Consider the following 26671-nt stretch of genomic DNA (forward strand, 5'->3'; position numbering starts at 1 on the left):
GATCGTGATCGACACTTACGCTTGATGAATGATCTCAAGACGGCGATGTGGATGAAACGGGGCTCTGGTCGTAATGATTAGGAACTCATCACTTCCTACAAGTTTTACTAACTTGTTATCATGTAGTTTGTCTCGATTTCACATATCTCATGAAGATGGATTGTGTATCTTTCTTATTTTCATATTCTCTCACATGCCAAGTTGTTAGATGCCAAGTTGTTAAAAGCATACATGAAAATGACTTGTATTTCAGCTATAGTATTGAGCAGCCAAATCGATAGAACAAAAAAAATCGAGTGAACAAAAAAAATAAAAGTGTAAAACATGAGATGAGATGAGATCCACTAAATTGGATACAACTAATAAAAACTATTGAGGTTAAGTTTAAACTACTAATCTAATCATCAGCTTGACCCTCTTCATCATTTGAGTACTTCTTCAACAATCTACTTTTCATCAACTTTAAAACAGCTTTGGACTCTTCATCTGGACATAAGTCGGGAGAAGTTGTTAACACTTTCATATCCTCGTAATAAGCGTGACTTCTCTTAGCCTCAGCATCGATTTGAAGAGCACGATCAGCGAGCTTGTGTCCTTGTTCTAGCACCGCAAGCTTTCGTTCCTGAATGTCTGAAGCTCGCTTGAGCTCTTCAGTCCTCTCTGTATCTAAGTCAGCCTCTTGGCGTTGTCGTTTGGCTTTTTTTTGGCCAATAGGACGTTCAAACGGGTCGGAAGAAGGTGGTGGTGGTGATGAACGTGTAGAAATGATAGGCGAGCTGATGGAGGATGAGACTGAAGTGTTGACTGAGGATTTCTTGAGCGGATCGATGGGTTGAGCCCATTTAGGATGTCGATGCAACACCTGCCACGCCACCTCATCTTCAAACACCTCCTTAGTTTGATTAAAGTACTCCTTCTTAGCTATACCCATGAAGTCGCTGGGAGCGGATCCGCTAGGAGGGTTCCGGACAATTGGCCAGTAGATGGCGGAGAATTTCAACGTAGCGGTGTTCAGAGGTTTCCAACTAAAGATCCAATCAGTTCAAGGTCACAAAGTCAAAGGTGAGTCATATAAACTCACTGGTTCTGGACCTGTTTATCTGTCCGCTCGATCCAGTTGTGGTTCTTGGCTGCTTCGTTGTAATGCTCAGCCACCTTTCCATAGAATATCGCACCAGACTGATTATTTGATTGAATCGTGTTCTCGCTGACAGTGACCCACGAAATTGCCAATTGCTCGTCTTCTAAAACGGTCCAGTTGGGTGATCGAGTCCTGGCTGCTCGTGTAGTACTCGGAGTGGATCCATCCATCAAGAGAAGGTTTGATGAGGTGTGTGATGAGGCGTGGTGAGAGTGATGTGGAGTGGTGTGGGTGTTGGTGAGGTGGGTGCAGGGTTTGATAGGGTGAGACGGGGTTAAATCAAGGGTCGTGGAGTTAGTTAACGCCGGGGTTAGCTGGGAGTAAATTTGACGCCGCTTGAAGATTTTTTAAAGAATATTTAACTAACCCCGGCCTAAAGATTCACGGCTGTGAATTTCGGGTCGGGTTTAGTTAAATATTTAACTAATCCGCCCCGTTAATCCAACGATTGGAGATGCTCTGACTGTCAGTCTGTAACCCTTAAATTTGAAAGGTTTAATCCTAATGAAGATGACTTTTACCACTAAAGCTGATGTGTAGCGAGGTATTTTTGCCAAGTCAAAGCTAAAATCACTCAAGAAATCATTGTCAATTTGAAATTGTTTCCTCTTTACCTTCCCCGTGCTACTTTCCACTTTCCACTTTCATGTTTCCACTTTACATCCTATCAATTTCTCAACTTCTCGTCTCATCAACTTCTCAAATACTGAACCCACATCAAACTATAACGGGATATCAAAACCAAATCAGATTGCTTTCAATTTTCTAAACTCGAATATCTGCTGATCACATCTCTAATCCTCATCGTGCTGTTCTTGATTGAAAACTCGTGGATGGAAAGTCTTATGTCCTCGATGAAGAACCATTTTATCCGGTTTGAAGCTGTCTACCGGCTCATCTCACTTATTACGTTGGTGGCTCAATGGGTTCAAGATTCTGATAACTAGCTCAAGATCACTTCTGCTCTCTGCACATATCGACCCTCTTCGTTATCAACGGCCTATAATTTTCTAACCATCATGGAATGACACAGCCACGTTTCTGGAACATAGCAAGGAACAATATCCTCCAGCTCGTGATCGACCTTCCTCCGGTTCGCAAGACAGGATATGATTCCGCATCGGCCTTCAAGTTCAAGATTGACACAGAACTCTATCTCTGCACATAAACTTACTCTGATACGTGCTGTTGCTTGAATACGATCAACGAGGATCACCCCCCCCTGTATCCCATATCAATCTTGGCAACCTCTGCCACGGCATACACCGGTCGCACTCGAGAGTCGACCTCAACATAGGCATAACCAATCACTGCAGCAATTAATCGAGATCTCTTCTCAAGGGTGTGTGGGGCTCCGAAGGTATGTAAAAGTTGATGAAGGAGAATTAAAGTCAATTCTGTTGATCAGGGAGCATTGAATCATACAGCTTCATACAGTCGAATTACGTTTCTCAACAATCAACTTTCACACATCAATGCGTACGACTTGTGACTCTCCCGCGGTATCCGCTCTGTTCACGGCCCGCGATTTTGGCAATCGGTTTGTTATCAACGCCAGACTCGCCAGTTGCTCGTCCAACAGCACTTTAATTTTACCCCCTCCTTCATCGTCAATCAGAAATTCGATTGCCTGACTCATCAGCATCACACTCCAGCTATCAATCTAGCACAGCTTCGAGACCATCACCTCAGTTTTACTTACTTTCATCGACGATAGCGATCTTTCCTCGTCTCTCGATCACCTTTTAAACTCAAGATGTCACACATGTCTATGGATATGTCTTCTATGTCTCATAATCTCGGCACGTCCTCACCTTCGAACCAGTCTTCCATGACAATGTTGGTTTCCTCATTTCCATCTTTTGCTCCCTTTTTGAAATGGTGGCTGATGATGATCGGATATCTATTCAATGAATGTAGGATGAGCTATTTCACGGCTTCACTGCCCATGACTCCCCTGTGGTTCAACGGATGGCAACCCAAATCGGCTGGTACGACTTTTGCAGCTTGCTTAGGCTTGTTCGGTTTAGCGATCCTTCACAAACTATTGGGTGCATTGAAACATCAAGCCAACCTTGCGTGGTCAAAGGCTGCTCATAGAAAAAAGCCTCGTTCACATCTCGCTGGTGACGATAAATCTGATACGATCACCGGATCTCTATCAAAAAGCGCCCATCATGCTGTCCCGTGGATTCCTGAACATGAAATCCCTAGAGGTATTCTTGCGGCTATACATTACGGAATAGGATCTTTCCTCATGGTGCGAAACTTGAATTGATTTTATCTCGTATATCACGGATGCATTCTGACAAGTTTGAATTGTCTTGGTGGCCTTGTGCATGTTTTATAGCTTGCGGTCATGACCTATAATGCTTACTTCTTCATTGCGATCATCTTGGGTGTGTTTGCTGGAGAAGTCGCTTTTGGTAGATGGACTGCATCAAGTCGTGGTCATTGATGAAATTTCTTTCACTTTCACAAACAAATTAATCTCTTCTTTTGTTTTCGGTTGCGCCAATCATCTCAATCCCCACTCAGTCTATTTTTATTTTTCCCTCCTGTATTTCATCATCACCATTATACGAACTCTGGTATGCTACGGTCGCTCAAGGCTGTTTCCAACTACTCCCTGGCCCTGGGCCCAATTTTGGGGGTTCCGATTTTGATTTTTTTGATTTTTTTTGTATTTTGACCTCGTCAAATCTTTGAGAACCCAACAAAGTAGACCACAATTAAATCCAATAAAGCTTCTTGAGCTCAGAGAAGGCTTTCTAAGGGTGAGCAGACTTTCAACTGGTCAAAGGTGTTATTTAAGAGGGCGATCAATCTAATTTTAACATTGAAATGTGATTTCACTACTATTTTCCCATCTTGGCGCTAACACTGCGAAACATGCCTGACTATGCAGATACATGCAGTCTTGCAGATCCAACGCGTTGCCTCCCTGCTCAAAATAGTCAATTGCGGCAGTGTGCATCAAACGTGTTTAAACCTCATGAAGCGGATTCGAAACCAAAGAAATCATTCATGGTACTAGCTAGCGGGTCTCAAGCTTCCAAACACAGTGGTACATACGCTAGGATGGCAAAACAGAAAGACCTTTCCAAGCTCAACGCAAAGCTGAATCGTGCCAGACAAACGGCTATTCGAATATATAAAAGGTTTACATCCTGCCCCAAGTTTTCGTTATACGCAACATGCGATTGATCATGTGTTTCACTCGATCATCAATACTTGTCGTCCTCCTCGCTTTTGCACATGCCGTTGCATCGCACAGCCCTCCAGGGGGCCTTCTGGGTGATTTGGGCGCTGCAAGACGTCGGTAGAGTTCTAACTACGATTTACCACTATCTGCTACAATTTCCGCTAGAACATCTGTTCTCTTTATTTGCCGAGACGACTTTCAGGCTGATTGGTTCAATGTTTTGAAATTGGGTGCAGGTATGGTCGAATTCGATGATGTGGACCCTGAGCGCATTGTAACATACCGTCAGTCGTACACTTGATTCAATCATCTACAAACAAAGTCTTCGAAATCTGTTACCTCCTGGCTCGTTTTTCAAATCTGAAGCGTCCTTATCGTTTCTTTTTGAGATTAGGTTGGGATGCTGATGCACCGGATTCACATCGTCAGCCCAAATGGATGCACAGAAAAGGCAAGTCAATTTGAGTTTTCGTGCTTGGATGTGTGATCTTAACACATACTCTACCTCTCAAATGTAGATCTGTTTGTGCCGCTTGCTACTTCACTATTCAACAAGATTCGGGGAAACACTGCTCTCCGTACGGTTCCGATTGAGCACAAGGACATGTATTCGTTCCCGCAGAACCTTCTCTTGCTGCTGCTACGAATCGCCGAGGAACCCACAAATGTGAACAAACAGTGGGAACTAAGCATACGCCGTGCTATAGGCCCCTTGAATGCTGGTCAGTCCTAAGCTCCTCACGAGCCCGTTCGCCGCGCCCTAGAAGAGGCCTGAAGACAGAATTACACAAACCCCAAGTCACAAAGATCACTGACTCGATATATCGACATCATGTATCTAGAGATGAAGACTTCGATCGAAGCAAAGGACCAAGAACTTGCTAGCAGGTTACGTAGCCTCCCTCTGGACGCACAAACCCATATCCTCGAGCGTGTTTCAATTCCAAGCGTTGAATCTCTAAGCAGACTCTTCAGGGAGCTCCCTGCGAAGGATACATTGCGTAGATTGGTTTGGCAAGAAATGCAACTTTTGAATTATTTTAGTCAGGTAGACCGACAAGCGTTTCGAAATTTACACCTTGATGATGAATCCTTAAGTTCTATTGTCCGGGCTCATTCATTTGATTCCAAGAGAGCTGGAGGCACAGCTTGGTACGGAGGCATGACGATCGAGCCAATTTCACTATCTGACGAACTAGCAAATAGGATTGTTCCAGCAAAACTTTCGCCCTTAGCGGATTATTACCAAGACTATGACCGACTTCTCAATGGTACAGTCTCTTACCTTTATACCCGTGGCTTTGTGACACGATGAACCGGATTATTTATTCTTGTTATTTTCCTCCAACACAACTTCTTCCTACAGAGGGCAATGGCGAGTTGAAGGAAAGGCTAGATCGGTTTTTATTTACCTACATCATGTCTCTCTCAGGCCATGTTCTCGAAAACAGGAAGACTGCCAGTGTATTCGTTCCCAAACTTACTAAGTTACCCACGGGCTGGTGGCTCACTTCATTGCCAACATGGATCGAAGGCGACGTGAGATCATTAGTCAAAGAGCTCTTCGACAGTATACATTCCGATTATATCACGGTACTCACAGTGATCAAAGAAAAAAATAAAGTAGGTAGAACAACAGCGTTAACAAGTAAAGCTTCAAACGCGTATTTTAGGTTGTTACACCCTGAAATTGATCCATACCTAGGAATCGAAGGTCGCGGAGCAAGTATTTTGGCTAGATATCAACTCGCACGACATTTGTGCGAATATTCAGGAATCGACTTGAACCAAATCTTTCCACAATCAATCCAAGACCCTATACGCGTTTTCCTCTGGTTAAAATCTCTTTCAAATCGTTGGTCAAGCTTAGATCATCTTACCCATGAATTTGCTTATCAAAGATCCCCTCGTTCCAAAAGATGAGATGATATTTGATTATAATTCCTGAACATTCAAATTGGATGGATATTGAGCTTGGAGGAACTCTTGAAAACACATTTCTTCACTTGGTTTATATCTCACAATCTGAATCATAATCTCATGTATCCTTTTATTATAATTACACAAGAGTTTCAAACTCATATACCATATCAAGTTAGGAACAGAAAGGTGGTCTACGGAGAGTCATGATATGTGAGTATAGGGCGCCATGAGGCCAATTATTCCAAAACACCCCAGTGCTGCTGCACCAAGCAATAGGTGTTACTGGCAGATAATTTCATTCACTATTAGATGTAAATACCATAAAATATATAATGTTTGACTTGATAAACAAATCTGTCAGTAATGTGTAATAATCATTGCCAAGGATTGGGGGTTGCTAAAAAAGAAAGGTGTGTACAATCACTTTTGAGCTACATCAGCTCCAGGAGTGGGATTTGTTGGGTTTGATCTCATGACTCATTGGGTACAGTGTTCAAGCACCACAGAACTCATGGTGAACTACATTTTTTTTGGAAATCCAACCCCAAAAACTACATCCAAGAGGGATGGAATCAAAAAAATGAAAGATAGATGAGGCAATGATACCGGCCAAGAGTGACTGGACCAAGAGTGGCAGCACACAAGAAGTGAGCAGGCAGTTTCAACTCAAAGCCTCCAAGCACCCAAAACTCTACCTGTAGGTAACTTTGCACAGTATCAGGTCAAATGTAGACAGTGTGACATTCTTGCCTCAGGCCTTGCTAATTGACAAGTCCATATGCACCTGGAAGACAAATTACAGATCAAAGCACTTCTCAACTGTGCAAACTGTAACTTGAGAATGTGATACATGAACTTGACACTTTTCCACCCAGGATTTTCTTGCAAGAAAAAATAAATAAATAAAAATTATGAGATAAGTTTTACAGAATTGAGAGAAAACTGATGATACAAACTAATGATTTAAAACTACCAAAACCAATGAAAAAGAACAACAATGAAGCAGATCGAAAGGATTGAGAATTACACATAGTATTAGACAAATATCTAGAATGAAGGATTATTTTTGAAGATATCCATCTAATGTTAAATTCAAATTGGAATGTTTTTTGTTTTGATCTAAATTTGGATTCTTAATTAAATTAGATAACAAAGTTTGACTAGAACTTAAATCGTTTGATTCAACCAAATTAGAATTCGAATTCGATTCATTAGGCCCAGGATTCTGTTTAGAATTAGATTGTTGAGTGAAAAGATCCGGTAAATCATCATCATCATCGTCGATCATTAAGCTTTCAGGTCTAAAGAGAGGGATTTGAGGATCGGTTGAAGTGGAAGTGGAAGTGGATGGATCGGGTTGAGGGTTTCTTCTTGAAAGTTCTGCTTCTGATTGATGAGTTTGATGATAGTTTGGATTATAAAGATTTAATTCATAATTCGATAAACTTGGAAACGGTTCGACTCTGTGATTTAAATCGTCCAAAAAAGGAACCGAAGTTTGAGTTTGAACGTACAAGAGTTTGATGATGATTGAAACTGGGACTTACACTATGATTAATGTTTTGCCAAAGATTGAAAAGCCTTGATAATTGACTTTTAGTTCGGGTTTTTGATCTTCTTCTTCTCCTTCATTTTCTTCATCGCTGATGACGTTTTCTGGAAGATCATCATTGGGTCCAGACTTGTTTTGAGATTTCATGATGAATTCTTTTGATTTTAATAAAATCGAATGTCTAGGAGTATTATTTCTATTCATTCAAAAGAGAACCAAGATCAGAAACCCAATGAATTCAAAGGATACAAAGCATTCTTAACTCACTTAAAATAATAACCTAATTGGATTCCATTTCCACGATAAAAATCTAATTTAGTCTTCGAGTTCGAATTCGAATTCGATTGATCATAAGTTTCTTGTTTGAATTTAATTAAGATCTTAGGTTGAATAACTTTTAAAACTAATGTTAAGATTTCATCTGTCATCCAGTTTATGTGATTTGAATCTAATAAGATCTTGGTCATCAAGACGACTCTTGGTGAGATTCTCAAGTATAATAAGTTTTGATCTACAAAAAAGAAGATATCAGTTTTGAGTGTTTCTTTTTCTTTGAGATTGAGGAATGAGGATTGAAAGAGAGATAGTTACTTTTGTAGTTTGTTGGTTTCTTTGATTTTGTTTTGGATATCATCTTGATTGAGAAGTTGAATGAAATTTAGAAAAATGGATGAAGGTGATCACTTGGAGCGTTTGAATTTAAAATTAGCTACATGTAACACTTACACGAGATGTGTAAGTGGTTGTATGTATTGATATGTAAGCTGATCTGAGACTGGTTTCCTGTAAAACTCTTTGAAACTTGAAACCATCGACTTCGCCTTCAAACACCAAGACCAAGACCAAGACCAGTGACCAAGTTGAAGTTATCAAATCAACAAACAACAAAATCAATGGGTTAGTTCTTTCAACAAACTCACTCGCTTTCATCTGATCAACTCAAACCAAAAGCTAATCAAACCATCCCATATTACAGATATTACCACTTTGAGAGCACTTCAAGATAAAGGTCAGTCATTATCATCACCTATCAAATCAAATCAAACAACAAAACTTATCATCAAATAAACAAATCTTTGGAACCCAGTCTATGATAAACGGAAACATGCCGCTTTCTTACTTGAAGCGTAAGCTGAAAAAACTTATCATCAATTTCTTTATCAAACCATCCAAATTCAAATCCAAAAACTAAAGTCTCTTCTTAATCTTCTTAATAGACAGATTAAGGATCATATCTCTAAAAACGAATTAGACAAAGTTAATCAAATCTTATCACAACTTTCATCCCTTGCATTAAATTCAAATCCAAGTTGGAGATGGGGTGGTGTGATGGGTTTAGCAGCTTGTTCGATCGCCTTAGGTCATGAGATTCCTAATCATTTAATTCATATCGTACCTCCTATCATCTCTTGTTTTTCTGATGCAGATAGTAAAGTTCGATATTTCTCTTGTGAATCTATGTATAATGTGGCCAAAGTGGCAAAAGGAGAAATCTTGATTTATTTTAATGAGTTATTTGATGCACTTTCAAAGGTTGAGTTCTTTTTTTCTTTCTTTTCCCAATCATCTTGATCTTTTTACTAACATTTGTTTTTTTTCTATTATAGCTTGCAGCTGATCCAGATCCAGCGGTTAAAAATGGTGCAGAACTTTTGGATAGACTGATCAAGGATATCGTGACTGAACAAGCTGCTACTTATATATCAGTGATTCCAAATCACATTCGATCTACTCGTCAATCAATCAATTCATCATCATCCATTGTCTCAATGACTAATCAACCTATGAATCCTACCCAACCATCATTTGTTTCATCACCTCAATCTCAACTTCAACTTGAAAGAGCCTTCTCATTAGAAGATTTTATTCCATTACTCAGAGAACGAATTTATAATTTCAATCCATTCACTCGTCAATACCTTGTTTCATGGTTACAACTTCTTAATTCGATTCCCGAAATCAATCTTGTTAGTCACTTACCCGACTTTTTAGATGGTCTTCTTAAATATCTCGTTGATGCTGGTTCAGATATTCAATTATCAGTTCAACAACTCTTAGCCGATCTTTTAATTGAAATTGATAAAGTAGTCCATGCCAATGAGTTTCAAGAAAAACAAAGATTACATAAGAAACACTTGAAATTACATAGGAAAATGTTTGAACGTCAGATGGAAGAAGGAGGAGGATTCGATAGGAGACCATCCCCAATTCAATCTCAACCTGAACTAATTACTGAATCACCTCAAGCGATCAATAGTCAATCTATTTCACCTGATATGACGATATCCCATCAAGTGAATGAAAATACTGAAGTGTCTAGTCCACTCAGTAGAGCAACTACCATCAATCCTAATAATCTTAGAGAAACCATCACATCACCTCAAGAAATCAAATCTCAACTTGATCGTGGGTTTGAAGATGAAGTTGAAGATGATGAGGATGCTGAACTAGGAACCTATGTCCAAGGTCAAGGAGTAGAATTAGACTTACCCGCCATCGTCCTGATCTTGATCAATTGGATGCATTGTCACGAAAGTTGTGAAGAAACACAAGCAACTTGTTTAAGATGGTTAAATGAGTTAATTCATATTGATGAATCGATTTTGATTCCATTCACACCAAATTTGATTCCGATTATCTTAACAGGTTTATCACATCGTCGGTATCAAGTTAAAGAACTTGCGAATGAAGTGAATACAAATTTATCAAGAGCTATTGAAAACTTACCAACACCTACACCACCTGTACAACCTACTATCACGCCAGTTCCATCGTCAAGTAATGAAAAAAAAGAGAAATCAAAGCTTAATCATCCAAGCAGTCATCCAACTCAAGAGCGGTCTCGTTCTAAGAATCCTACTAATGATCGGTCACTTAGTTTGAATTTGAATGTACCTTCATCATCTAATACTCGTAAACGACCTCAACCAAATCAAAAAATTCCAGAAGAACCCTTATCTAGAAGTGAAGAGTTACCGATCAGATCAGATCAAGGTCAGATTGAAGAAGAAGTGATTCCAGATCCATTTGATTATTTCAATACTGTGAATAATCTAACCTTACAATTCCTAAACCCACATGAAGAAACAAGATTAGCAGCTCTGAGATGGTTAATTATGTTACATCAAAAAGTACCTGATAAGATCTTAACATTAGAAGATGGAACGTTTCCAGCTTTATTGAAAACTTTATCAGACGAATCGGAATTGGTGATCCGATCTGATTTACAATTACTTTCACAAATCAGTTTAAGATCTTTAAGTGTAGATCAAGATGGAGTTTATTATTCACATTTCATGTTGGATTTATTGAATTTGTTTGGAACTGATCGAGATTTATTGGAAACTAGAGGGAATTTGATCGTTAGAGTTTTGTGTCAGTATTTAAATCCTGAAAGGATTTATAAAACGTTTGGTGAACATTTGGAAAAGGATGAGGTAAGTTTCGAAATCCATTAATCTAAGGAGACACATCAGTAATGGAACTCATGCTCTTTTCTTTGTCTTTCATTGATTAAATCCAACTCGAAACTTTCGATTAACTTGGAGAAACTCTTAGGATTTAGAATTCGCTTCATTAATGGTTCAAAACTTGAATTTGATTATGATCACTTCACCTGAACTAAGTGAGATGAGAAAGAAATTAAAACAATTAGAAACCAAAGATAATTGTCATCTGTTCATTAACTTATATCGATCGTTTAGTCATAATCCGATTTCAACTTTAACATTATGTTTATTAACTCCAGTGGCATATGAACATGCATTTAATTTACTTTCGATCTTGGCTAATGATATGGAAATCACAGTTGGTTTATTGATTCAAGTTGATAAACTGGTTCAATTATTAGAAAGTCCGATTTTCACTTGTGAGTTGATTTCCATCCACAACCAACTTAACTTGTATCTTGAATCGCTTTTTTTTCATGAAAATCTGAAGATCAAGACTGATATTTCTTTTGCTCCATTGAGTTTCAAGCGCTAAGGTTACAATTACTTGAACCTGATAAATATCCTTTTCTTTATAAGGCCCTTTATGGTATCTTGATGCTTTTACCTCAAAGTTCTGCTTTTGCTACTTTGAGGAATCGGTTAGGAGCCGTTAGTACTTTGGGGTACGCACATGCGATTCCTAAAACGTGAGTTCCAAGACGACTCATTAACCTTGAGGAAGTCGTCATCTTTTGCCTAATAAAAGGGTCGTTGTGCGAAAACAAAACCTCACAAGCTGTATAAACTGAAAACATTTTTGATCTTCTTTAATTAATTTTTTCAATCTGAAACATTTGTTTTGGTTGGTACTAGGACGAATTCGAATTTAACCATCAACAATTCTCGAGCCAATAAGAATATGAACAAACCTAATGAATCGATCACTGAACAAATCCCATGGAATTCATTACTTTTACACTTTAAAACGATTCAAAACCGACATGAAAAAGTTAGAAGACAACAAAACGAAAACTTAATCTCAGGTCGAGATGATTTATCAAGTTCAACAAATTTGATTATAGAAGATTTTAATCAGAATCCAATCGAAGAACAATTCTTTGATTCAAATCAACTTGCAAACACAACGACCACGATTTCAAAGACTCCAGAGAATTCATCACCTACTGCTTCTTCTATTGGAATCTTACCACATTCATCACCTTCTACACTACTTAATCATCAACCGAACAACAATCATACCATCAATTCTCATCATAGGTTTAATAGTACTTCTAATCCATCACAACCACAACCGATTCTTTCTCCTACCAATCATCCTTCGCCTACTAAGATCCCTTCACCTTTGTTGAGCAATCAGATGAGAAAGAAAAGTCAAGCTTCAATGAAAAGTGCAACGGGTATGGCTGTGGTGGGTCTTCCTAATCAGCCTGTTCATCTTAGGAAACCTAGTGGGGTGGGACATATTTCGATTCCTATGCCGGTTCAGAAAGATATTGGAAATCCTAAATCGAATGTGTTTAGTAATGGATTGAAAAGATAATTTAAGATTTGGATTTGGGATTTGGGATTTGAATGAAATGTGGCTACGATGTGGTTTTTTTTTTAAAAAAAAAGGGTTTTTTGTTTGGTTTTATGGATTTCTTTTTTTTTCTCCTCAAAACTTGGTTTTTTTGTTGGATTATTTATTGATCAAACTTTTTTTTTTCAAGAAAAAAAAAGATGACATTTTTTTCCACTCTTCTTTTGAATCTTTTTTAACGTTTTTTTTTTTATTTTTCTTTATTCAATTTTGATCTATGTAAATGTGTAATAAGTCTTAAATAATATAATTATATATATATATATTTCTCTCTTCTAAATTGATGGGTGTCTTATTTCTTGGTTTTGAATTTGTATTGATAGTAAAAAAAAATGTAATTTTTCATGGGTTGGTTTTTGTTTCATAGAAATATTTTTCTCTACAAAAGAAATTAAAACGAACTTGTTTTTTTCTTTGAACTAATGGAACAACCTACAATTGGATTGGTTTTTTTTGGCATGAAAGGAAATGTTTTTGAGAGGTTGATTTATTGGATTTTTTAAGTCAAGATGAGTTTATTAAACCTCACCATCATTATTGATCTTGAATCAAAAAAGATTCACTTGGCTATTAGGGAACACTAGTGATGCTTTCCCTATCAAATCACACTAAACCTAAAGAGTTTAACACACCATTACATACTGAATGAAATCACAATTGCTGTAGATAGTCATGAGGACTTCTTCAATTGATTTGAAACTGCATAAACACAAATCATTCAAGATTAAAAAAAATCCCAGAAGGAATACCCATTGATCCCTTTACAAGTTACATATGCCAATACATGAACCAAATCACAAAGCTTCAATTATGTCCCAGACCACACAACCTAGTACAACGATAACCAAAAAATATGCTTTATGGTTCTCAAATCTCAAGTTATGGGTACATCCTTTTTCCAAGGAAAGTTTGTTTCAGATAGTTGCTCAAATCTCTGTTAAGTTCAGAATTGGCCTTTCTTATTTCATTACCTAAACCAAAGTGCCTAAACATACTGTAGTACAGATCTCTATGAAATCTTATTCACTTCTCCCAAAAAGGATCCAAGTTCTAGTACTACCAATGTTGAAATTTATCAACAGATTCTTGTCTTGTTGATCAGTGGGAAAGATATCTGAATGTTCTCTGAAGTGCATTGGTCTGAAAACAAATCAAAATTGAGAACTAGAATAGGTCTTGTTTTGTTCTAGATTATTCTGTGAAAATTGTTGACATCTGTTTGGAGAAAAAATGTTCACCTGATGCACACAGTGGAGTCCAGTTGATGAGCTTAGGTCACAAAATATTCCAAGGTCTGGTCTTTTCAAAACCATGTGTGCACACAACCTGAGTCAGAATCCTAATATCTTTTGTTCATTTTTAGTAGGGAAATTCAAAAAAGACCCACGTTCTATGGGTGTTATCAATTTATTTTCACTCTTCCTCTTTCTAGTATGCCTCTTGAGCTACATTTCTTGGTCTTTTGGAGCTTTGTGCATACCTGATGACATTGTTTTCACAATTGCAATTCTGGAGTTCTGATATCTTGATTTACTATTACCACATTCAATATGTGAACAATCACATTCAAAATGGTTCCACAAAATCTTTGAAAGTTGTCTTGGGTCTACCTGAGATTCAATAAGAATTTTCGATGCCCCCAATCCTGTGGCTACCAAATAGGGACTGATCAAACCAGTTTGCTTATGACCAGGCACCTTTTAAAGGAGTGAACTTTTTGCCCCTCTAGGCTTAGCTCTGCCTGTTGTGGCAAAAAGAGCCATGATGCCTGTAGTGGAGAAGCAGATGGAGGCAAATGGCTTTGGGTATTTGAATTGACACTTCTGAGAGTTATAGTTCTTGCTTCAATTTGAGTATATTGGACTGTAGACCAAAGGGCTGTTTTGGCAGAGGGACAGTAAAATACCCAAACCATTTTGTTTTTCAAACCAAAAGCAGCAATGACTTCAGCCTTTCTAACATGCAAAACAACAGGTTACTGACTTGGGCTCCAGAGCATGTACCAAAAGCTTCTCTGCAGTATTCAGACTAGTTGTGATGTTGTACACTTGCAAAGATCGTGTTTGGATTCTAAAGATTGTGGTTGAGGTATGGTATATACACTGCTGACGATGAATGTTATCAATTTCTTGACAAGTGTCAAGATCAAAAAGAAGCGTTGAGACAGGACAAAAGCAATACTACACTGCGCCAGGCATTAAGTTCGTATTTTTAAAAAAAGAGAAAGGTACACAAACAAATCCAATGTCCAGAAAGAGATACAATTAAACAAACAAAATTAAAAAAAGGGATGTTTGTGCATACATATAGATTGACTTAATCATATCCTCTAACTGCACAAAAAACAAAGCACGGGCAGAATGATACAGGTTTTTAATCGAGTATTGGACGAGAATTTGCGGGGTGAAGGCAATTGTCAGGGTTATTTGAATCAGCTTGGGCCTTTCCATTGCTCATCATGCTGTGCAATGCCGCTGACCAAGGAGATCGAAGTCCTACAAACCTCGGAAAGGAAAATCAACACCTGTAGATGATGGTAGGAAAATGGAAGTTAAGAGTTAAAAGTTTGGCTTACGACGTTCCTTCAGGCCGATACCAAAGTTACAGCAACAAATGATAGAGAAGACCCCGGTGGAGAGCAACATAACAAAAGTCAAGGAAGCAAAAAGGATAAAGCTACGTTGAATGTGAGCCTCTGTTGCTTTGGGGTAGATCTTCGCAATTTCATAACATAAAAAGGTCTGAACATGAGGGGAAAAACCCGGGTAAGTAGATTTCTTCGGCTTAAAATTCATAGACAAAGAGAAGTGCTCACCATGGCCAATGTCCACACTAGATAATAAAGTGCCATGATCCACTTTAACTCGCGCTCAACCGCAACGGAAGCAAGGAGGCTTTTAGGAAGGAAGGAATTAGATTTGTCAGCTTGGGAACCTGGTCATGATGATCTTTGAGATTTGTAATCAACTTACACTACGAAGCAGCTCACTAGCAATGCACTTGAGATATACAGATCGAGTGTTATCAAAGACTCAATTTTTGACAATGAATCAAGCATTGCGATTGTGATATATCAAAACATCACTCACATTGATGGTAAAACGATATTCTGTACCGTTGGATTGGAGCCATGGTAAAGAACAGTTTGTATACAGAATCCAATGAGAAAGAAGAGGTTGAATTTCTGTAACATGTAAAATGTATACTTGATTCTCAATGCTTTCCTCAATTTGATATCTGCGCCAAGTTGTTTATACATATACCACCCTGTGAGTTTTTACGCGTTTGTGAAAGATGAATGAATCAGTTGAGATCTGATCTCTTATGTGTCGAAAAATTCGATGATACATACCGAATTCGCGATAGAAATACCAGGTGAGCATGAAAAGGATGATTGAACAGAAACCAGAGATCGCAGGGACAACGATAACTCTCCATTGGATTGAATGTAATTGATCAGCAGATAGACTTCCTGGTGATAATGGTTCAATGGTATGATTGATCTGTCTTGGTAAAATCTGAATAAATCAATTGATTAGAAGGGTATTTCGCCAGAAAATCAAAGGTGAAGCATCGTTTACGAACAGCTCCATAGACACTCATGGCTATGTTGAAGAGACATAATCCGATCAGTTGATTGACGTTTTTACTAAGAAGTGAATCGATAGCCTCAAAATGAAAAAGGAATGTGAGATTTGAGTGAATTGACAATCGAGTATGTATATGACACGCGACTTACAATAAAAACGGAAAAGATGGTGGCGATGATGAAGATGAGCTAGAAGGTAGTTCGGAATGTAAGAAGAGTGAATGAATGTTCAAAGTGAATGAAATCAAAAGAGACTGACGAGATAAGCTAAGATGGTACGATATTCAACACTTTCTGAAATTTTTATAAAACCATCTAATGAGATATAAACTGAAGCAAAGAAACCAATCAAAACGAAAGATTGAATAAAGAGTAGAAAGATTAATAAAGATTTGTATATGAGTTGATAAGTTGATGAATGATGATAAAGTTGAAATCGATTAGAACTATTTGAAAGTGTTTGAGAAGTTGAATGTGGATTGATGAGTTTAGGTCGAATTGGTTTTTGAGATTCTTCTTTTGAATTTTCCTCTGTTGATGAGTTTCTGCTAACATTTGCTGTGGGTGATGGTAATGAAGATTGATTGGTGTTGAGTTTAGCTGATAAGTTCCTATTCGTATCATCTTCTTGGTCATTTGTCATTGGTAAGATGTGTTGACAATCTGGTTGCGAATGATTAGGTAATGATGTTTGAGGTGTAGGATGTGAGTAAGGATAATCATAATTGGCTTCACCAGTTCGTTGCTCGTACTTCATCTTCTTCTTTTGGTCTGACAAAGATTTAATTAGTGATTTACTTTTCAAATCTTCATGATGTTAGTTTGCATACTCCTTTGTATTAAGCCAAAGTGATGAATAAGAGATCTTACCAGGGCAGGCAGGGTCTTTTGACTTTGATGGTTAAAAATTACTAAGGGTTAAAGCACCTTAGAGTGCAACTGACTTTGAACTGATGATGATGAGGTACTCGATATTCAGTCAGGTGATCTTGAAAGGGCAACTTCTGATCATTCAAGCTTTTTGAAATAAGTTGCTCGCTGTTGCCCAGGCGGTGCTTACTACAGTCTGCACCGGGAATACAGAAGCGTAAGTTCAGTTCTTGGTCAATGCGAAGTGCTGTGAAGAGAGTCAAAGACTTGTTCAAGTTGCTCAGAGTCAAGCGATCTGGATCTCGTAAATCCGTCTTCGGGATATCTGGACAACGAGAATCTGTTTTTTTCCTTTTTTCAACCATCAGCACCAATCAGATTTCAACATTAATTTCCCATCAAATGCTGTTCACATTGATCACCTATCACAACTGATCAGTGACCAGAGCTTACCAGAGCTCCGCCCCGCTCTATCTCTATCAAAAGCTATCAAAGCCAAGATGAGTCGGTATGTGCAATACATTTTGTGATTAGTTTACAACTCCGATTTTTATACATATTCTTCTCACCTTGATCATAACGTTCTCGATTGTATACCCCCGCTATGTTATCAATTGTGATCTAGATTTCATCCAATCTTCCAACAACTTATCCCCCTTCAACTTTCCTTGATTGTTTGCTCAGGTTCCTTCCTTGTATCTGTAAGCTCTCGGGCTTTGCCAATCACCACCTACTGTGGTCTAATTGGTTTCACAGCAGACCAGGCAAACATAAAGAAATCATCATTGTCTACAATACCCAATGAAACTGTTTGCTAGTCCACCTTCGAGGCGTACCAAAAAAAAATACAACAAGAGCGTACAAGGGTTGGCAACTTGGTGGATACTGTGGTAGCCTTTCTTACTAATACCATGAGTTAAGAAGGAATGGTACAGGGGCTGCACGGCCCCAGACTGTTACATCAGGTTCTTGTAAGCTAAGCTCCCTGTGAATGGTGTCCTTGGGTTGATGGGCGGTGTTTGCAAAAACCTTCATAGGGGTGCGTTACATGGAGTCATTAAAATGATCACAGCCTGGAGAGCTGAGAGAGCAACATGAAAAACTCATTGGAGAGAATATTTGTGTGCCACTCATGACCATCGCAACTGCTTGGGCTTTGTATACCCACCTTCCATTACCCATTTCAAGTTCCTACTTCATTACACACCTAAATAGAATATCCTGGCTAATACTTGCTCACTTCTGCTTGTGAAGGAAATGATGATTTGATTATACCTCAGGCAAGCAACTTATCAGTATATTCTGGACTTCTAGATCACTGGACATACCATGGGAAGAATCAGGATAATATCTTGGGCAGTTTTGCAAGAGATATGAGGGCCCTCTGCATGGGGACCACACCACAAGAAGTCAAGACAGTTGACTCGAAATCTTTGATTCCAATCAATTCAGCTCCCCAGATCTCTTCATGACTTATTGCTTGTTTCCTTGATGTGGAAGAGAAGGCCTATTGGAGTGGATTGATAGGTAGATAAGTAGAGTGCATCTATCAAGGTGGGCTGGAAAGGTCTCTGCAGAATCTCATTGGAAAAAACACATGAAAACAGAGAGTGTAAGATAGAATAAATTTACAAAAGTATCATGTCTTCTAGGACAAGTGGAGTTCAAGGTAAAACGAGTGTCTTGGTTCATGAACAAGATTTAAACCCCTTCCCATCATTTCATTTTGTAAGGAAGTCCCTTGACCAGTGCAGAAATTCGACTTGCTGAATCGTCATCACTCAAGTCTGCAGGGGGAAGTCCATCACCAATTTCCTTCAAGATTGCGTAAGCAGCAGGGATCTGAAGCTCGGCCGGGATTTTGTTTTCTTTGGCCTTGTCAGTCTTTCCTGAAATGATATCAGCAATCAGGTGTGGCTCAGGCACAAGAGGTCTAGCCAATCCAACAACATCGCAAATCCTATCAGAAGAAGACAGGGCATCGGTCATCCCGGCTAGAGTTCGAAAGCCTCCAGTGACGGCTAGGACAGATTCTCCGGTCAAATGAGGTCTAAGTCTCTCCGCAAACTCGATAAAGAACCTGGTAAGCAAGAAGATGTAAGATGAAAATGAGCTTTCTACTTGAAGAAATGTGGAGATGCCAAATTAAATTGAGATTCAAAACTTACCCTTCACGGCGTTTGGTACTGTCCTTCTTTTCCTCAAAAGGTAGGTTTTCATAGGTACCGCCGGAAAGTTCAATCAACTCCACCCCTGCGGCTTCCATCTGCTTTGCCATCCTCTGACTATCTTCAACTGAAAACCCACCTTCAATAAAACTTCAAGAGAATACATTCATCAGGAAGACTGCTAGCCACTTCTCGGTTCAAAACAAAAAATCACTCAACTCATGAGAATTGTACTTGATCGATACGATGAACTTGGGGTCAGTCACTCTCTTTTTGATCTCGGAGATGATCTCGAAAATAATTCGGCTTCGGTTTTCGAAAGATCCTCCTGTTGAGTTATCCGAATCGTTTCGCACGTGTTAGTCATATTCTTTATGTAGCTTTATGTACTTCAATGAGAGCAGTGCAGCTTACCGTATGCGTCAGTCCGGCGATTGACATGCGGAGAAAGAAATTGGGCTATTTCAAAAGGCAAATTATCTGATGAGCTTTGAACCACAAAGACACGAGTGATGACTTATTATCATCGGTCATGGAGGCATACATAACAGATATCCATGTGCGCAATGAAGTTGGGCACCATGAGCTCCAGCTTTGTAAAGAACCTCAGCTCCGAATGCCCAACGATCGACAAGGTCCTGAGAAAAGGAGGGCACCACTTAACTCAGTTGGAATCGTTGTCTCAGAAGGCAAAGCAAAGATAGGGAGTCCTAACCTTGATCTCTTCAACAGTGAGCGCCCTCGCCTTCGAGAAAGTCATTCCGAAGTTGTCAGGACATTTGCTCTCAGAAGATGATACTGGGTCTTCAGGGCGACAATTACGATTGGAGCGAAGAGAACGAGTGTCAGCAGGGCTCATCAGTCTTGAGTGAGTATGGGTAGACTCTGATTTCGACGTGCTGACTAGGGTTGACTTCTGTCGCTGTTTGACGCCCACCGTGCGTTAGTTGCCCAATGACAAGAGAGCCGTGAGCTTTGGCGGCCGCGATCACAGGCTTGAAAGCCTCTACGGGATCCCCTGTATAAAGTAACCACACGTGATCGATGGTCAGGAAGAATACAAGAAGGTGGAAAAGTGTTTCCGAAGGTCAACCACAAACATGGGGAGTCCTTGTCGATGATTGCATTTCCTTTGGCTTCCAAGTTTTCTCTGTGAATCGGGATGTTTCCCTTTGAGATGGTCCAGAAAGTAACCCAAATTGAGTTCCAGGTAGCAGTGATATGTGATACAAACCAGTAAAGGGCATGCTGACATACCAGTACGATGATCCCAATTTGGCCCTCACCCCAAAGCTTATATAATCTGAGATACTCAGGTGTAGGTTTACCTCTTTCACCTAAGTCAGTCTCCGAATAAGTGCACAACCTTTCGGTCATGGCACTTTTCAGCACTCGACTGAGATTGGGAAGAAGAATGACCAGTAAGAAGAATGATGAAGATCTAATAAATGAGTTTAATCGGAGTACTGACTTGGGTGCAGATAGACCACCTTTGAAGGTCACTGGCTTTGCGAGAATATCAATCTTACTCATGGCTGTGTTTGTTTTGATTCTATAGATGTGATGATGATGACGCAGATGATCGTATGAATGAAAGGATGAATTCAACTTTTGGAATGTTTTGATTGATCGAATGAGTTGATTTATAGTGATTGTGAAAAGTTTAAAGATTCTCGATGATATCTCCGTACCTGACGTCATATCATACATTATCATACATACCTACACACTTTAGTTTGATTGATAATCTGATATCAAACTCATCAGCACCTCATCAGTCATCAGTCTTGATTTCAGTCCTTGCTTAGTAAGCCACCCATACTATTCAGAGCTTCGATCCCAATAATAAACAGTAAGGGTACTCAAAGCAAAGTATGTAGCGCTACATACTTTTCGCTACATACTTTTTTTGGCGGGGACAAAGAAAAAAAATATACTTTTGGCCTCGCCTTCCCCGCCAAAAAAAGTATATAGCAAAAAGTATGTACACGTACATACTTACTTTGAGTACCCTTAGTGATCTAAGAGCTATCGTCAACTATCGTCACACGTTTTGTGAGCTACACACAACATAGTTTGACTATCGCAGAAGCCTCCTTGAAGAGGTCAAGCTTTTGGCGTTAGCTCGATTTTACACCTCAGGTTTTTTTGGGTCCCCAGTTGTGGCACCGAGGGTTTGTTGCATGGTGAAGAAATGATTCTACGGTGTGATTCTAACAGGTTCTAACTTCTTGATGCCTGTCATCTTTCAAGCCACAAGGATCTGTAATCGTGATGTGCTGATTACTTATAAGCATTTTGATGGAGAAACCGCTTTCCATGTTTTTTCAAGTTCTAAAACTTGTTGGTACCAATTGGAAAGGGTGATTGAAATAAAATGTCCACCAGTCAGTTTCTTATTCTGACGGAGTAGATGAGACCATATGCAACCCAGAGTCGGCCTAGCTAATTAACACAAGCTTCATCAAGCGCGGGACCCTCATACGGCAAGGGCAGTCGACCCAAGGAAGGCCCTCTGTTGTAGATGTATGTCAATATGGTTGCCTTCTTCATCGGAACATTTTCGCTTTTCGCTAATCAGACTTCACCACAAAATACTCATAAATGTGTATCTCAGACGAGTGTTTGATAATAAAGATTATGCTGGTGCAGAGTTTTATAAGCTCAAAGAGTTGAAGCACGATTCCGTCCCGAAAACTTGTTCTCCACACCATGCCTGAAACACTCCTCATTCAAGTCCAAACCAAAGAGCTGCACGTTCCTACACTTCACCAGCATGTAGAGCAACATCCCACTTGAGACTGATTCAAGGTCGGTCTCAGTATGACCTGGGTTGCAAGAGGGAATCAGGAAGATGCATCACTGTAAATAAAATGACGATCCAAAGAATTTTCCGTATGATCGGTGTTGGATTCTTTCCCCTTTCTTTCGGCGAAGCGAGAGCGATATTCTTTCTGAATTGATTGATTTTTTTAATGCATTCATCTTCTTTTCCAAGACTTCGGATGGCTATTCAATACTAGCCTGAACATGATTTAATTTGAAGTCAACGCGACCTTCGAACTACAAAAGAAGTACCGAATTTGCAAACAGATGGATTTATGTATGTTCCACAAAGGTGTATGGCAGGAATCAAAGAATTGATGGAATTATCTCAAGAGCACTGCGATGCCTTGGACAAAGACGCGGTTGAAATAGTGAAAGAGTTGTAAGGAAGCAAATTTTCTTCAAACAGAACAAAGCTTTCAATCTGCTGGGCAGGATCCAAATTTAGCATTCTCCTATGCACCTTTTTTTTAGAGATCACCAGTCACCGTACTCAGCAAGACCAATCTCATTTATTCACTCTGCATGTCACCGGAAGGGGCCAAATATACGAAGAGGTATGTAGAAGAATATCTTTCGACGTCAGAGGATCCAAGTGAGGTCGAATTTCGAGAGCACCTGAAGCTGGCAGGTAAAGACATTGTGATTGTAAACGTCTGGCAACCCTTTCACGCTGTTTGAGACAATTGTCTTGTTATTTGCAAATGGGATTCACTCTTGGAAGAAGATGTGGCGCATTGAAACATCGTGCCAACGGATACCGGAAATGCAGTTCAGGCATGGAGGTATAGAAAAGGCTAAGAATGGGTTTTCTTGGGTTATCAACAGCCTGACGAGGTTTATGTATTGATGCAACACAATGTTTGGGAACCTGATGCGCACAGGATCAATGTTCCATGTGACGGCCATAATTGCAATCGTTGACTCATCGCCACCTGAAGGAACAATGTCACGATTCGCTAGACAACTTCAATTATTTTTGAAATAAGCAAACTAGAACAGATGTTGATATTACAAAAATTGAAGCCCTCCTTGAACTTTTAACCCTTTCAAATTTTGTTGTCTGGGGGCATTGGTGATGTCAATCGCTTCGATTTGTTTTGCGATCTTCCTTCATCTGTCAAACCTATGATCTCATGTGATATTTCTTCACCTCACACGCAGTATATGTATGATCAGTAAGATAATCTTAATTACAATCTGCAACTTGAAGATCGCACAAGCTTGATTGTGACCATAAAGTCCTATCAAATTTAATTGTCGCCAGTATGGAAAAGGCTTCAGTTCCACTTGTGGTTTATGGGTTCCTGAGGCCGCGCGAGTGCAGGACTGGGCGGGCGTTTTTCCGTACATCTCTTGAATCAGAACTGATACTAAATAGCAAGATTCCCTCCCGGAGAATACATTCGTCCAAACCTGACACACTCTTAATCTAGCTGAAAACCAAAGAACCACACTTCCTTAAACTTCACATTCTAGAATCCAGAACAATTCTACCAATCCGAGACTAAGGTCTCAACATGACCAGGTTTACACAGCAATTGAATCAATGTCTCACTATAGATGAAAGGATGATCCGAGGGAAATTTCATCTTGTATGTATCAGTGGTGTTGAAGTCATCCCCAAATTTATCCTAGCGAAGGGGCATTTTTATCACAAGCATATTCTTTCCGAACTATTGTTTTTGAATGTATTCATCTTCTTTACGAAAATTTATCTTTTTCGTCCTCTTGCATAATGATGTAACAAAATGCAGGAGCTTTTCTAAACGAGAATTAACAAGTACGTATACATTCACTTTTCCCACAGCTTCAGATGATTATTCAATACTAACCCAAACTCGGGTTCACTTGGATGTTGATTAGGTCCTGGAACAGTTTTGGGCGAGGTTTACCATTACGTAGGGAATGAAGCCAAACAGACCTTTGAAATCGATGACTCGAATCCCCAACAAGTGCCTCTTCATGACCTTCGAGCTTTAGGAGAAGTCCCGGATTTGAAAACAGATGGATTTACCTATGTCTCCGAAAGGCATGTTACAGGAATCGAAAAAATGCGCGAATTATCGGATGAGCATCGTGATGCCCTGGAGGAAGACTCCGTTGAACTCGTCAAAGAGCTGTAAGGAGATCTCTGCTTACAAACAGAAAAACAGGGGCTCATTGACTTTGAAATCTGTAGGACAAGAGCAAAAACTGCATTCTCCTATGCAGCTTTTTTTAGAGATCACACTTCAGATGACTCAATAAGACCAGTTCCAGTAATTCACTCTGATCTATCACCAGAAGGGGCCAAAGTTGTGAAAGAAGCATTACAAGAAGTCTTTATGGAGTCGAAGGATCCGACGGACATTGAAATTGCAGAAAAACTGGGAGGTAAAGGTGTCATGATCCTAAATGTTTGGAGACCTATTCATACTGTTCAAGACAATCCTCTTGGGTTTTGTAAATGGGATTCACTCTTGGAAGATGATGCTATGAAGTGGAAAATTGGACCAACAGATACTGAAAATGGACTTCAGGCATGGAGGTATAGGAAAGGTCAAAGATGGGTTTATCTACGCGAACAAGAACCACACGAAGTTTGGGTATTTATGCAACACGATGCTAGGGCTCATGATGGTCACGGGATCAATATTCCGCATGCTTCCTTTACTCTTCAAGGAGATCAAAACCAAGTTCAACCATCTACACGAATGAGTTTTGAGACGGCCATCATTGCATTGGTTGAACCACCCCCACCTGAAGGAATATTGTCAAGATTTACTGGACATATTCAATCGTATTGGAACCAATTTAAGTGGAATGATTTTAATTGAAATAAAAGGAAAGTCTCTTTAAGTTTTTATAGATTCTGCCATGTGGCAGCAATGATGGTGTAACACACCAATCTCATAATTTTATTGTATCATTTGTCAAAATCTTTCTCATCTCGCATAATCTGATATAAATATAATGGGAATCTAGTGGGAATTGAAGATCGCGTAATGCAACAGCAAACTAAATGAATTTTTGCTTGACTGTGATCCTAACATCCTAACCATGAGGATAGAGCGAAGTGGACAATCCTTCTAGCGCCGAGTGAGCTGAATAAGTTGTAATCATGATGATTGATTCAAAACTCCACCTGTAGCGTACAAGCCCCTCGGTGGAATACCGAAGAAAAAAAACAAAAAGCAAACGGTATGCTACCGTAGCAGAATCGCCAGACCTCCCAGACCTCCCAGACCTCCCATTTCGGCCCCGTCTGACTTGTGAATCTCAAAGTCTCACCCAGACTCGTCTGCCTCCGCCTACAGACTCGTCTGCCTCTGCTTACAGACTGGTCTGTGTACTCCGTGTGCCTGCAGATAAATTCAGACCAGTCTGCACTCCACTCGTCCAAACTGTGCAGACCAGTCTGGACCTACGCACTCCACCCAGACTGGTCTGCATCCGCACTCCAGTCGATCTGAGTCCAGACTAGTCTGACCTCGACTCACACTCCAGTCGATCTGAGTCCAGACTAGTCTGACCTCGACTCACACTCGTCTGTTTCGTCTGCTCTCAGCGCACAGATCACGCTGAGTCATGCGAACATATCTGCTCAGCCACAAAAGTCTCAAAACAACCTGTGGCAACATCCTTTAGTTCTCGCTCTAAGGCTTCCATCATTTGGTGGTCTTTATCACACCATTTTTTATACCCCATCGCTCACAGTGAGTTTAAGGCACTATGTACAACCGGTCAGATACTCAGCCACTTTGACAATTCTGTTTCATAGCCAACCCATTCAACTCAACCAAGACACCATATATCAGTGTCTCCATCTTATTTATACATGCTGTGCAGGAACTTCGCTTGCCTTTTGTTTGACTTTCACGGATCTCAAATTATCAATTTTTAGTGCTTGTTCTCTCTTGAACCATGTTGTTAACATGGTCTTTCCTCTTGTAGTTCATGTCTCACTGATTTGAAATCGCTAACGATTCCATGATGATGATACAGGATCCCTTCTTCAAGTGACATGTATAAATAGTAACATCCGTTCCAGGTATGCAGTCTGTTCAATCTTCTTGCACGCTGTCCCGCCTTTTTTTTTGGCATTGCTTAAAGTTGTCTCGGCCTTCTTTCGCCTTCATAAACGGTAATACTCCTGTCGTTCTTACTTCATGCCAAAAATTCCGCGCCAAACTGCTTGACTTTTGCGGCAGAACTTGTGGTCACGGACCACACTAAACATTGACAAGCCACAAATTGGCAAAGTCCAACGCTAGCCTCACAAGGCTAAAGCGACTGAGGTACAAGCCACTTGATCTGTTCAAACTTCAAAGTGAAATGCATTTAAGATCTTGAGACTACGACTGTTCTGATCAATTGCAATCGA

General features: G+C 39.6%; 7 protein-coding genes across 7 annotated transcripts; 4 read left to right on the forward strand and 3 right to left on the reverse strand.

Annotated features, from left to right (window-relative positions):
• Positions 1-2616: 2616 nt before the first annotated feature.
• On the forward strand, positions 2617-3884 carry MELLADRAFT_115525 (uncharacterized protein; the record flags this gene model as incomplete). The annotated part of the gene is made up of 3 exons (XM_007406293.1): positions 2617-2681; positions 3062-3401; positions 3492-3884. 3 exons carry the CDS (start codon positions 2617-2619, stop codon positions 3597-3599), a joined length of 513 nt encoding a protein of 170 aa, XP_007406355.1.
• Positions 3885-4033: 149 nt separating this feature from the next.
• MELLADRAFT_103389 (uncharacterized protein) lies at positions 4034-6269 on the forward strand (the record flags this gene model as incomplete). The annotated part of the gene is made up of 6 exons (XM_007406294.1): positions 4034-4302; positions 4512-4630; positions 4741-4770; positions 4865-5068; positions 5189-5617; positions 5779-6269. The coding sequence occupies 6 exons, from the start codon at positions 4034-4036 to the stop codon at positions 6267-6269; spliced, it is 1542 nt and encodes a 513-aa protein (XP_007406356.1).
• Positions 6270-7218: 949 nt separating this feature from the next.
• On the reverse strand, positions 7219-8465 carry MELLADRAFT_76921 (uncharacterized protein; the record flags this gene model as incomplete). Its single annotated transcript, XM_007406629.1, has 4 exons — positions 7219-7732; positions 7817-8017; positions 8089-8332; positions 8413-8465. 4 exons carry the CDS (start codon positions 8453-8455, stop codon positions 7330-7332), a joined length of 891 nt encoding a protein of 296 aa, XP_007406691.1.
• Positions 8466-9030: 565 nt separating this feature from the next.
• Positions 9031-11963, forward strand: MELLADRAFT_47164 (uncharacterized protein; the record flags this gene model as incomplete). Its single annotated transcript, XM_007406295.1, has 6 exons — positions 9031-9354; positions 9429-9922; positions 10079-10565; positions 10674-11258; positions 11380-11689; positions 11800-11963. The coding sequence occupies 6 exons, from the start codon at positions 9151-9153 to the stop codon at positions 11961-11963; spliced, it is 2244 nt and encodes a 747-aa protein (XP_007406357.1).
• Positions 11964-14876: 2913 nt separating this feature from the next.
• Positions 14877-17446, reverse strand: MELLADRAFT_71039 (uncharacterized protein; the record flags this gene model as incomplete). Its single annotated transcript, XM_007406628.1, has 10 exons — positions 14877-15347; positions 15428-15593; positions 15668-15746; positions 15825-15851; positions 15942-16119; positions 16205-16370; positions 16438-16521; positions 16592-16630; positions 16701-17238; positions 17312-17446. The coding sequence occupies 9 exons, from the start codon at positions 17196-17198 to the stop codon at positions 15226-15228; spliced, it is 1359 nt and encodes a 452-aa protein (XP_007406690.1).
• A 1581-nt stretch (positions 17447-19027) lies between these two features.
• Positions 19028-21012, reverse strand: MELLADRAFT_33909 (uncharacterized protein; the record flags this gene model as incomplete). The annotated part of the gene is made up of 9 exons (XM_007406627.1): positions 19028-19391; positions 19480-19629; positions 19699-19807; positions 19894-19938; positions 20024-20117; positions 20195-20283; positions 20384-20497; positions 20580-20649; positions 20737-21012. The coding sequence occupies 9 exons, from the start codon at positions 21010-21012 to the stop codon at positions 19028-19030; spliced, it is 1311 nt and encodes a 436-aa protein (XP_007406689.1).
• A 2813-nt stretch (positions 21013-23825) lies between these two features.
• On the forward strand, positions 23826-25124 carry MELLADRAFT_60479 (uncharacterized protein; the record flags this gene model as incomplete). The annotated part of the gene is made up of 4 exons (XM_007406296.1): positions 23826-23833; positions 24063-24088; positions 24172-24427; positions 24488-25124. The coding sequence occupies 4 exons, from the start codon at positions 23826-23828 to the stop codon at positions 25122-25124; spliced, it is 927 nt and encodes a 308-aa protein (XP_007406358.1).
• Between the last annotated feature and the right edge of the window lie 1547 nt (positions 25125-26671).

This window comes from Melampsora larici-populina (genome assembly GCF_000204055.1).
Source record: "Melampsora larici-populina 98AG31 unplaced genomic scaffold MELLAscaffold_6, whole genome shotgun sequence".
In the NCBI taxonomy this organism is placed as follows: Eukaryota; Fungi; Basidiomycota; class Pucciniomycetes; order Pucciniales; family Melampsoraceae; genus Melampsora; species Melampsora laricis-populina.